The 12,382-nt window shown below is 40.0% G+C and overlaps 2 protein-coding genes across 6 annotated transcripts in view; both read right to left on the bottom strand.

Annotated features, from left to right (window-relative positions):
- LOC144659018 (cytoglobin-2-like) lies at window positions 1–3,694 on the bottom strand. Its single transcript, XM_078519553.1, has 3 exons — window positions 3,483–3,694; window positions 1,231–1,447; window positions 1–467 (listed from the first exon to the last, which is right to left on the bottom strand). Exons 1-3 carry the CDS (start codon window positions 3,650–3,652, stop codon window positions 324–326), a joined length of 531 nt encoding a protein of 176 aa, XP_078375679.1. The 5' UTR covers window positions 3,653–3,694; the 3' UTR covers window positions 1–323.
- A 2,265-nt stretch (window positions 3,695–5,959) lies between these two features.
- LOC144656990 (uncharacterized) overlaps window positions 5,960–12,382 on the bottom strand; it is a 38,871-nt gene continuing 32,448 nt past the window's right edge. For all 5 annotated transcript variants that reach the window (XM_078517259.1, XM_078517257.1, XM_078517258.1 and 2 more), the window contains 2 exons: window positions 12,148–12,202; window positions 5,960–11,237 (listed from right to left, as the gene is read on the bottom strand). In XM_078517259.1, coding sequence (XP_078373385.1) covers window positions 8,470–11,237; window positions 12,148–12,202 — 2,823 coding nt within the window. In that variant the 3' untranslated portion in view covers window positions 5,960–8,469. The remainder of the gene's footprint in view (window positions 11,238–12,147; window positions 12,203–12,382) is intronic.

Below are 12,382 nucleotides of genomic sequence, written 5' to 3' on the forward strand. Positions count from 1 at the left end.
TTCTACTGTACTTATGTCCCGGCGGGAGGGGGTACCCCCTATAGTGTGGACAGGGCCTCCACCAAAAAATACAGACGAAGGTCATTGGTCAGTTGTGAATTTTCGCGCGCAACTTACATCCAATCAGAGACTATATGGATCTTTATAGGTATACGTCATCAGAAGAAATTTTTCGAACCGAATCTAAGATGGTTTCGATCTCGAGCAGGGAGGCCGAATTAAGCGTACGAAAAGGAATGTTTCTTTACTGAGGCTAACAGTGATTCTGTGTAAGTCAACTTGTATAACTTGCGAATTTCGTAGCTGTTCGCCTCGCATGCGTCCTAAGACTTTGAACTGATGCCTTTTATCATGATGCCAGTCGTGAAGTCAAACAGTAGAACCCAGCTCTCCTCTACCTCTGATCTCCAGTGAGAAGCGAGGAATTCTTGAATGGTACAAATGAACGCTTTTCTCAAATCAATGAACTGCGAAAAAGGAAAAACAGGACATTTTTTTTTTTTAAATTGTAACTGGAGGACGCCTTGAATCATGCTTCCCAGCAAAAGTGTACTCAGAAGATGCAATGCCGCGAAGAGGGAGAATTGAAAGTGCCTTCTGTCTCTTATTGTTGTTAGCAATCCATCTTCTTCCCGCCCCCAAGAGAAAGAAGAAGAGAGGCCCTGGGGCGAGGTTGTGTTGCACAGGGTAGAGCCCGCTTATCTAACTAACTACGGATTTTTAAGGGATTTTAAGGAATGGTCATTCAACCATTCGTGACGTCACCAGTTTGCACGTCAGCAGATTCTTGTGAAATGCAAGTAATACAGGTTAAATAAATCTTTCCAAATGGCCGTCCATTTTGAATATCGACTGCACTCTGACAGAGCTAATCGGAAAAACGTGATCAGTTTTTGGTGCAAAATTGCAGGTAAAATAGGCCAATTTAACAGTACTTGATCAAGGCCTCCTTTATAATACCAGGGTTTTCGATTGATAAAGATCACAACTGTTTAGTCTAAAAGAAAGAATGTACAGAGTAGATGGTAGGGAGAATAAGAAGGCAGAGAAAAACGAAAAGGAACGGAGCAAGGGGAAAAATGGGCGCGGTTTCGCAAAACTGTTTTTTCGAACAGGCTACAGCCAAGGAAGAGAACCCACTACAATGAAACAGAAGAAAGTGACTTGATTTTCAATCCTTGTGTTTTTCCTGTCGAAGGGACAATCATTATCACACTATACAATTCTTACGTTAGACTTGGACGGTTTGAGGTTGAGTCTGGCATGCCGTCTTCCTAACTCCAGCACGTAACCTGCAAAGGTTTCTGGGTCGTTTAGAGAGGTTACCGAGTTTTCGATGGCAGCCATCAATCTTCTGGGATGATCATTGCTTTTGTTTATTTGTTCGACTGAGATGTCTTTAAACTCATGAAAGCGAGCTTTTAAATGAGGATTCATCGACAGGAATCTGAAAAAAAAGACAAAAACAAAAAGGCTGACGTCCATTTTAATATAAGATTGAATAAAGCCAACACTAGACTTTCCCTCAGCCAATCAGAAGCTACCATACTGTTCGGTCTCAACTAGTCACGTTCGTGTGCGCGCTAAAATAGAGAGGTTAAGCATGACGTTAACGGCAGACGGCAAACAGCAAAGTTAACTTCTGATTTTGAGTTCTTCACTCTACTGTACACACAACTAAAGAGAGACGGCAAAAGTTTAATTTTTTGCCGTTCGTTATACCGGGATTTTGTTCTCATTCGTTTTACTGTAGATAATATGGGGTGTGCATGTTACCGTTTACCCGTAACTTTGAGCTACTTTGGCCGGGCTAAAGAATATCGTTCGTTGTAACTGGGACTTCGTTATAAAGTGGTCCGTTATATTGTTGTTCCACCGTAACAGTAAAATGTGTGAGAACAGAACGCTGATATAACAGCGACCGCGGAGTGGGGGAGGGGGGCTGGGGGGCTAGCCCCTCCATATTTCCGAAAAAATAAAGACCGGTCCCTCGGCACTTCGGGGTTTCACTGTAATGAAGATGTATTACCACTTGCCACAGAGGGGAATCAACTGGCTTTACGTGTAAAATCTACGACATAGCATAGCTTGCGCTTGAACGTGTTTCAAACTGAGCTTTCCGCGCCAGTGGAAATCAAGTGGCCCTAATTAAATCAATACCGCGTTTAACTCACAACACGTACACACTTTTTGGCCGCTGAGAGAGAGCAAAAGAAACCCTGGGGACGCCATGCCAACAGACTAAATATGTCTAAAGGTTATACATGCCAGGTATTACTCGGCCGAAAAGAATTTTATCTTTTCCTTTTTGTTTGACTTTCATTTACTGATAGCTCTAAAACTGCGTGGCTGTGGACCTTTTAAGTGTATATCGCCGACACTTATAAGTAAATAACGTTATTGTAAGTGGTTCACTTATGTACTCGTTCATTCATAAGACACTTTTAAAAGCGCGTATTTTGAGCCAAAAAGAACGCATTTAATTTTTTCTCAAAGATTTTAAACGCTTAAACCGTTACACATATCGAACTAACAAAAACCAAAATAAAAAAATTCGTGTCATAGACACTTTAAATAAGAATTTTCATGGAAACCAAATGTTTCTGTGGTGACAAATTAAATTTATAACTCCGTGCACGTATAGAGCCACGGTCGAACTTGAACATCGTTGTACGTGTTTGTCGCGTTCTGACAACGTATTACAAAAAACGGACAAGAAATTTCCTTCTAAATATCTATTCTGTTTTTGGTACGTTTGAAGCCTGATCCAAGAAAAACAACATGTTTCATAATTAGCCAAAAAGGAGCGCGGATGAGTAAAAAAAGCGATAAACTTGAAATTCTCCTTATATTCTCCTTGAGAATATAGTGGTTATATCAAAACAATCTCCTGGTTGATAGTTTTTAAATTCTCATCAAGTGTACTGATATTGTATGTAAAAATTAAATGTTGACTTAGAGGATGAATCCGTCTTGCAATTCTGGTTTTATTGCTTTTGATTCTAAAGCTCTGCAAGTCATTCAAACAGCTCTGTCCATCCTCTTACGTAATAAAATAACTTTTCTTATCTTTTTAACTTTTATTCAAGGAATAATTGCAATTTCCTTGATCAACAGATAAACCTTATTTCCTTGTTCAGATCCAGACGGCCTATATACGCACAGAAATAAGGTAGTGTTGTCGTTGTACAAAAAAAAACTTGAAACCCATGACACGAATAGGGGTGTAAATTTATAAGGATTACAAGTTTTAATCATGAAAAGATCGAAAAGAAGTGTTTGATTTTTGATAGCAGATCAGTTGAACTTAGTACTCTAAAAACCGTTTATTCGCGAATCAAATGCAATTTCCGTAAGTATTGTAAATGCGAAATGAAATCTGTGTTTGGAGTGTAAACATAAAGATCTTTAGAACTTCGGTTCTTGTGATATTATATACATCACTAAATCATTTAACAACCTAATAAGAAGTTCCTACTTACCGAATGTAGACATTGACTCCAATGTCTTTCTTATATGGTTCTATTATCTTCCAGGTTTCTTGCACGATTCGTTTTTGATCAACTGTTAAAGGGATCACAGTTTTCTCGATGGCTACAAACGGAAATGCACCCATCGAATTTTCAACCGTGTGCGAACTCGCGCAACCCATCTCGGCGCCGATTTCGAACACTTTTATGTCAAATTTGTTAGAGGGTTTTGCAATTAAGAGACCGTCAACATTACAAAGAGTGAAGTCATTTGGACATACGTGAATTAATATTATGCACAACACTTTTCCATCATGATGATAATTTGATTGCTGTTCAATCTTCAATTACTCGGCTTTTTTTGAAAAGTAAAGAACTACAGCTGAAAGATTGCATCTATTTGCATAATGTATTTCTAACTATTATGTTTTGACGGAAAATGGACGACATTTCGCGTGTGATAATAACTGCCAAATGAGAGTTTTCAGTTTTGGATTAGACAAAATATAGGAGGACAGTCTAATTTTGTTGAATATTCCATTGATTTGCCAATTGCATTTAAGTCGGTAAGATTTTCAATCCCTGTAAGCTTAGAGTAATTGATTGTACATGTTTTGCATAAGTTATGTCTTTTTCCCTCATTTTAAAACAAAGCCAAAATTAACTTTTGCACTTTGATGTCAGTCATCAGTCAGTTTTGTGGCAGTTTTATCGACAACGGAAATGGCAGTTTTATAGATTACATTTAAACAAATCCAATGGAAATTTTCGGCTAACTCTTATCGACTCTTAACCGTTTACTACGTTTTTGACCGTCGCTCTAAACAAACTCCAGAAAAATGAAATGAACAAATTTTGAGGTGCCATAAGGCTCTTTGAATGACCCTGAAAAAGTGTTAGGAGACCCCTTATGAGTGAAATTTTAAGGGATAACATCAAAAAGGCCACCCGACTGCTTGCCTGGCTGTGTTTTTCTAATTAAGAATGTCAAAATCAAGAGGATCGTCAGCCAGATAGATCACTCTTATTATTCATCGGTGACAAACGACTAACCCAAGAATCACGTCGTTGTTTGGCCAGCGGCGTTACCTGGAAACAATCCAGTGGGTATTGTCCCGAATGATCCCACGCGAACCCGCGCAACGTTTGTTTGGCTTATAAAAGTAAAAAGCAAACTTGACTCACAAAAAACACTCTCGTTCTTTCGATTGGTTTATAAAACAACGTTAGGGAATTCTTATCTGACCGAAACACCCAGTGGGTCCTCGGTCAGAATTTCAGTCTTTTTATTCTTCCGCTTTGTGCCTACATCTATAATACTGATCTTTTTCAATCGTGTAATACATCTTTTATTAACAAGCTTGCTCGGGACCACGTCCGTATTGTCAAGACCTTGGGCCGATATTTTCCCGGTACGGCCCTTGCCCTTGGTTAATAAGAAGTATATGCACCGAGTTGTAAATTGAAGTGGTTTCTACTTTTGAGTTTTACCAAACTTCCTGGAGCGTTGCTTGTATAAGGACATGTAAGAATAAAAGCGCAAATTATCGTTTGATTATGCAAAGCTACATGCAAAACACCTAGCCAGCAAATTAAAAATTGTATGAACGTTATAAAAAACCAAAATGATATTAAATTTGAGGGAAATGTATGGCACTCAGATAGTTCAGTTGTACCTCGAGGCTGAAACTCCAGACAGTGGCGATTCTATCAGCTCGGTATCTCGTTAAATGCGGTAAAAAATCGCGAGAGAAGTGGACGTTAGTGCAAAACGGGAGGCACGAGGGGGTGTTTCGCTCGCTACGCTCGTCTCCTGCCCCCTTCCTCACGTGCTTCGCGCTCGCTTTTTCTTTGGGGTTCGTTTGCATTGAAAAAATGGAGGGTTTAAACAGTCTAAGAATCTAGGGAAGGGCCTCTTTTTTTAATTGTCCCCTACCCCCTTTTTAGCAAGAAAAGTCATGAAAACCTCTTTACTGCTCTCCGCACCCCCTCCCCCCCCCCCCCCTTCTCCCTTCTTCCCGTCACTTTGAGCACGTCTCTCTCTTAGAAGAAGCTGGGTGACCAGGTCAGGGTGCAGGGCATACCGTAAAATCCCGGTTGTAAGCCCTGGGCTTATAAAACTTCGTAAAGGGGTTTTGGGTGGGCTAATAAACGGAGGGGCTTATATCCGGGGGGGGGAGAGGCTTATAAGCGGAATAAAAAAAAGTTTCGAAATGGGCCACGACACTGTTGATCAAAATAAATTTTTACTTTAAAAAGTCATAATAAAGCAACAACTAACCCTGTTCAGTACTGTCAGTGGGGTCCAGCACAGGGGGGCTTATAACCGGATGAATTTTTTTGTTTTCAGGTAGATGGGCTTATAAGCGGGGGGACTTATAACCACAGGATTTTACGGTAATTTCACGACCAGGGCCTTAACCACTCGGCCGTACTCTCCGTCGTGATAATAGATAATACTGATAGAGAGGAGTAATCAGACATTATGATGCCACAACTGCAGTGTAAACGTATTTATTTTGAGTTCGTTTGTTGCAAATGAGTCTTGCTTTACAAATGGAGTCTTAACTTTATTTTCTGAAAAGTGTAACTGAGAGTATAAAGCAAAATTACTGCAATTGCATGTAGGAAAATACTTGTCTATCGATACTGCTATACACAGAAGCCGATCGACACTTCCAACTGTCCACTTACAAATTTGTAACAAAATAATTGGTTAGAGCGGTTTTCACTTGAGTGTCGAAAGTAAATTGCGTTTGCTTTGGTTTAGCATTACTACGCTTAGTGATTGGCTTAAAAATCTCGCGCTACTTTCTCAGCCAATCAGGAGTAAAACCAAAACCAATCGCGACTCGCTTGCGCACGTTTTCCCGCGCTTCGTGCCAGCTACATGTATTTGCTTCGCGTTTTAATTGGTTCACTGGATTGTCTGTGTCCTTTGTGATTGGCCAGAGTAATTACTTTGGTTTTGGTTTTACGACACTCAATTGAAAACTGCTCTAAAGGATCCTAGTCCCACGTCTTGAAATCTGTCAAATCCGCAATATTCGATATCATCATACTTATGAAAGTTGTAAAGTTGTGTTAACTTCTGAGAAGTCTGTTAAATTACCTTCGGTATTTTTACAGCGATCTCTTTCGTTTAGACACGCTCCGCATGAAATATAATACCAAAAAATCCCGTATGTCAACAACAAAGCCGTGGTTGGGGCTTAGGGTCCTTTAAATTTCTAGGACGTACCGGGGGAGGTAATCGACCGATCGCTGTAACTAGTAGCAGGCTGAAGGGGCTTACACTGCAATAATATTATTCTTATTATTAAAACAGAAGTAAATTGCTTGGTCTGTAAAGTATTCTAAAAAGGCTCACGTCTGGTCCTACTTTCAACAACAGCTCACATGAAGCTTAGGAGATACAGTCAGTGAGTCATTAACGCACATAGGAACCGACTCAGAGATTACAAAAAAATTACTTTTCAGATGGAGTCTGACATTTGGAGAATGCAGAATGCAGCCTGATACAGAATGCAGAATGCAGACTAAGAGAGTATATTGTGTTACCTTTACCATTTTTGAAAGCTAACCGTAAACAGGCTAACCGAAGTGCTATTTAGGCTAACCAGAGTGAAAAGTTCACTCTGGTTAGCCTTCTATGAATTCTGGTTGGCCTACTATTCACTCCGGTTAGCCTAAATAGCACTTCGGTTAGCCTGTTTACGGTTAGCTTTCAATAATGGTAAAGGTAACACCATATATTCTCTTAGTCTGGATTCTGCATTTTCCAAATGTCAGACACGCTTTTCCGAGCACTTCTAAACTTTCATCTTACAACATTGAACTTTTTAAAATACTACATATACTCTAATATCTAAAATATATCCTTTTCTAAATATACGAATATTAATTTACTAGCGAATCTGTTTTATAGACAGTCAGTCTTTTTAGATATATGTGTTTAAACACGTAATAAGTTTAACTCGTTACGCTTCTCTGCTGATTTACGACGCGATCTACACGATAAATCTAAGAAAAATGTTCGGGAGCATTCGGAAATTACGAAGATGACATCATCGCACGCGGCCGCAGTGGGCGGGCGAATACCTATTTCTCTTTTAAAAGATCTTTTTCTCTTTTACTAGCTTTTACTTTTACAAAACATTAGCAGATTGCATTTTATGTTTTTCCCGGTAGTAGTCGAATAATTTAAAATAATGCATTCAATGTTATCTAAAAGCAACGTTTTAAACGTTGTACAATTTATAACTTGTCGGTCATAGACCACTGTAAAAACTAAGAAATTGGCTGCAAAACTTTAGTGCTTCATTTGGTAAAAAGCAAATTCAAATCTAAAATTGAATTGGCGAGATTATTCCCAGGAGGCATCTCAATCTACAATAATTTTTGGAAAACTTACAAAAGTTTCACCCACAGTATAAATTTTATTTTGTTATTAAATTCTGCAAATTCATTTCGTGAAACAATTTCGAAGTGAACAAACACTTCCTGTATTATTGCCCTTTTTGTCGATTTTTCGATTTTATTTCTCATAGTGTTCTCGAGGAACAAAATTTGTGATTTTCGAGTTTAATCTTTCCGCTCCAAAATTGCAACATCAACTTATTCTATTCATAATCGTATTCAAGGGACTCTACCCTAGTAGCTATTATTTTACTAGTCAAGCAGTTATTCACAGTAGAAAACAATGCGATACAATTACATCTCCCTTTTTTCTAGCAAGCTACAACTTTCGATAAAACGACTTGAAAAATTCATTCATTTACTGTACTGGATGAAGAATAGAAAATATTTTCTATCAGTTCCTAGAAACTGCACTTAAGCCTAGCGCAGTATGCAAACAATATGTTCAATGCGCAAATATTGTTTGGTGAATAAGTTAATTGTTATAAATACACTCAGCTAAGTTTGATACTAGGTGCAAGCGAAAGTTAACAACCAAAAAAATGACCAAGAAAAAATGTTTTTAACTTAAATAACACTTTTAAGTCTGTTCTTGTTCGTGACTCTGCATGTGAGATGACAGATTTGAGAAGTAGCTAAAACTTTTACTACAATGTCGGCATTGATAAGGCTTGTGACTCACGTTTGAGTGGAGGCGTAGATGGCGATCCAACGTGCTTAGCTGGGCAAAGCTCTTTTCGCAGAAGTGACACTTGTATGGCCGTTGGCCAGTGTGAGAACGCAAATGGTTGGTTAGGGTAGATTGCTGGGCGAACGCTTTTCCACAGAACTTGCACGGATACGGTCTTTCTTTTGTGTGAGAAAGTTCGTGTTTTCTTAGTGTGGACGGCTGGGAGAAAGATTTACTGCAAAACTGGCACATGTATGGCTTATGGCCTGTGTGGGTTCTGAGATGGTTTGTAAGCGTTGTGCTCTGAGCAAACATCTTTCCACAATACATGCAAGCGAATGGTTTATCACCCGTGTGAGTTCGTAAATGTGCTTTTAACACTCCTGACTGGGCAAATCTGCGGTTGCAAAACTTGCACTGAAATGGTTTGTCGCCTGTATGTGTACGGAGATGATTTTGAAGAGTGGAGAAGTGTGCAAATTTTTTGCTGCAATATCGACAAACGAATTTTCTTTCTTTCATGGCGGGCGCCATGTAATGAGCCCACACGTCTCGTGTGCGAAGAAGGAAACCACGGTTATCTTGCTCTTTCGTCGGGCTACTTCTCCCGTCTGTAGTTGCAGTGGTTTGAACGGACTGGAATGGTCGGTCGCTGCCATGTTTCGCCTGAAGCTCAACCTCGTCGTCGACAGTGGTGCTGGAGACACGTCCGTTGTCACTGGGTAATGATAACTGCATTTCTGAGTTACGGTGTGGCGATTTACCCTTTGCTGAAACAGCATGGTGGTAAAAATTGTCGCCCTGGTGCACACCATGGACAGACGTTGCTGGAACATTCCAAGTAGACTTGGAATTCCTTTCAAATTGCGAAGTAACACTTTCGTCTGTGGGCGTGTTGTGTTGTGATGGGTCTGAGTAACTCGCCATCTTTCGGGATGAGCCACTCGCATCAGTGCTGTCATAACCAGACCTTATTTTTTCTATAGCTTTAAAGTGGTTTTCTGGATCTCTCATCCGTATGGGACCAAGCCGATTCTGCTGTGCTGCGTTCCTCTCAGGGGTCGAGTTAAAAGGACGCTTTCTGATATTGTCATTTGAATAAGCAAAGTACATGTGTGGTGTCTCAGTTTCGCAATATGAATTCATCATCTGATGTTCACGCGAAATGTGATTTGCATGGTCGTGTCTGCCAACAGATCCATAAGATGGAACTTCAGGTGGGCCTCGTGGGAGCTCAAAGAACTGCTCATTTCTCTCAGAGGATCCTTTATTGGTTAATTTTTCGTGGTAAAAGGTATGCCTTGGCGAGCGGCTTTCTAGAGGAAATTCGCTTCTGTAATATTCTGGTTTCGATGGGTTGCTCTCGGAGACGTGATCACCGCGTCTTGTTACCAACTCGTGCTGAACAGGGTCGGTGGACTTGTGGACAGGTTTAAAGGCATGAGCCTCACTCTCGTTGCCACGAAACTCAACTTCTTCTCTTCTTTTACGACTTGCTTCTGTAGATACTGATCCATTGTGTTGGAAAGGAGAGCTGGCTTGATGATGGTAGTTGTTGTGGGAGAAGTCTTCATGACGATCTTCCGTGTGTTGAATTGAATGCTGATATTCTTCCCTTGCCAAAGCAGGGTCGTTTGTTTTTACTCTTTGTGGACGTGGTTGTCGGCTTTTCCGTTTTTTACTTCCAACGGCAATTTCACGTTGATGAGCGGAAATTTGTAACGCGCTTTCTTCGCCAGGATGTGTTTGGAGTACCTCACCACTTGTTGCTGCAGAACTCTGGTAAGGCTCTTTTTGGTACAATTTCCCTGTCCGGGCGTATGGAGCAGTCGACGTCTGATTAATATGAGAACTCTCGACAGAATCAGGAATATTTTGATAAACTGTTCCAACTAAAATTCGTCGCTCCTCGTAGTAGTCGTGAATTTTTAAGGCTGGTCTGCTCTCGCGTGGGTCTTTTCTGGATTGCCAGTTGGCAAACGTCTCCCCAGATTCATGACCGTTGCGCAAATCTTCTGCAGAGCATCTCATCTGGTAGTCATTGGGTGCATGAACAATCTTCTGTTGGGGGCCATTCCGTGTGGTATGTCTGTGTGGCTTGGTCCACTGGTCATTAAAAGGGTGATGATCTCTTCTTGTTGTTTGGGTGTAATTCCCGTCGTATCCATTCTTGAATGCATGGTGGCCTTGTTGGCAATTTGAACAAGGGCAGTTGGCCGGGATGGCACGCCTTTTATGGAACTGTTCAGGCAACATGGCACCGCGAGTTTGCTTTTCTTCATCGTCAATACCACGCTTGGAGGTTGAAGATTCGTTAATCGTGTGTTTTGGTTGTGTCACGAAGTTATGGCTGTGTGGATTTGTGTTGCTTCTCTGGCTAGGAAACGGTGAATCGTGCAGGAAATCGTCTTTACTTCGCAGACGGTTAGCAGATTTGAGACTTCTCGGAGAATGCTGCTGGTGTAAACAGCGGGAATGACTTGCTAGAGCTGTTGAATCTCCATTGTTGCTTATGTAGACGTTTGCGTCTGGTTCTCGTCTATTCATGAACAGGGAGTCGCTTATCGATGCAGGTTCCAAAGCAGAACTTACAGTTGAGAGACTATAGCACTGAACAATAACCGGGGTACACTCGTCACTTGAAGTCTCTATCACAGCTGATCTTTCATTTGGAGAATCTGTAAAGCAAGTTATAACACATCATACTCTCAAATACATGTTTATGTACTTTGCATAGCAGGCAAGTCTGAGCTGTGACGATTCGCACAGACGCCAAACCAAAATAATCGATAAGAGTTGCAGTCAAAAGCGTTGGATCAATTTAGGTTTCTGGGAAACTGCTCACCTACCCCTCCCCAAACCTAACATTTTGCCCAAAGCGATAAGTAAGGGTTAATGTTAGGTTTGGGGAGGGGTAGGTGAGCAGTTTCCCAGAAACGTAAATTGATCCAAAGCGTTAAATTAAAACGTGCAATCTTATGTTTAAGAATTTCCCCCGTTCATCACAGTCGATTGACACACGAGGGAGGAAAACGTTGTGAAAAAAAAAATATAAAAAATTTCATGTGTTTTGAAAGAAGTGAATTTAAAAACAGCCTTTTAAAACAAACATTGAAGGATTCAAAGACAAATATTGACAATTTCCGTTACCGTTTAGAAGCGAGTTACTTCCAAAAATCTCCAAATTAAAAAAAAAATCGGTTACTGTTGTATAACAAAGGAGATTATGATTGACTACTAGGTAATGTAGTCAACTTAATTCTCGAGTTTAAAATTCGATCCCAAAATCTTTGCAAAACTGTAAATTTAATTTTGATTTACTGCAAAGCGAAGGCTGTCGATAAAGCAAGCTAAATCAACAATCATGATGAACCTCTGAAACCTCTATCACGCACCAACTTATATTCCTGTTGCGCACAGAAAAAAATAACATCTCCTTCAACATTTTCTAGTTTTATAAATTACCTAATGGCCAGAATACATCCAAACTCAACGAACTTAATTTTCTCCACCATCAACAGGAAAATTGACATAAAATAGCGGAACTTTTAAAAAAATTACGAAAAACAAGATGTGTACTGTACTTACGAGAAATGGTTCGATGATCCCTTTCAAAAGATTGTTCCAATCTCATGTTCCTTTCCTTGAGGAGAAAACAATAAATAATATTAAATGGTGCAGTCCCAAAAGCAAAAAAGAAATTCTTCAGTTGTCGAGATCCCGCAACAGTTATGCTAGATAAACAAACAGGTTCAAACAAGTCTTGTAAAAACTGAACTAAAAGCGCTAACTTGAATAAAGTTAAATTCACCAATTCATCAAT

The sequence above is a fragment of the Oculina patagonica genome, chromosome 6 (genome assembly GCF_052425735.1).
Source record: "Oculina patagonica isolate OP01 chromosome 6, crgOcupat, whole genome shotgun sequence".
NCBI classification, from domain to species: Eukaryota; Metazoa; Cnidaria; class Anthozoa; order Scleractinia; family Oculinidae; genus Oculina; species Oculina patagonica.

Coding starts and splice junctions, on each gene's coding strand:
- LOC144659018 (XM_078519553.1), bottom strand. CDS start 3,652: ATGGGTTGCGCGAGTTCGCACACGGTTGAAAATTCGATGGGTGCATTT. Junction 1,448..3,482: donor GGAGTCAATGTCTACATTCG/GTAAGTAGGAAC, acceptor CTTTTTTTTCAG/ATTCCTGTCGATGAATCCTC. Junction 468..1,230: donor TCAAACCGTCCAAGTCTAAC/GTAAGAATTGTA, acceptor CCTTTTTCGCAG/TTCATTGATTTGAGAAAAGC.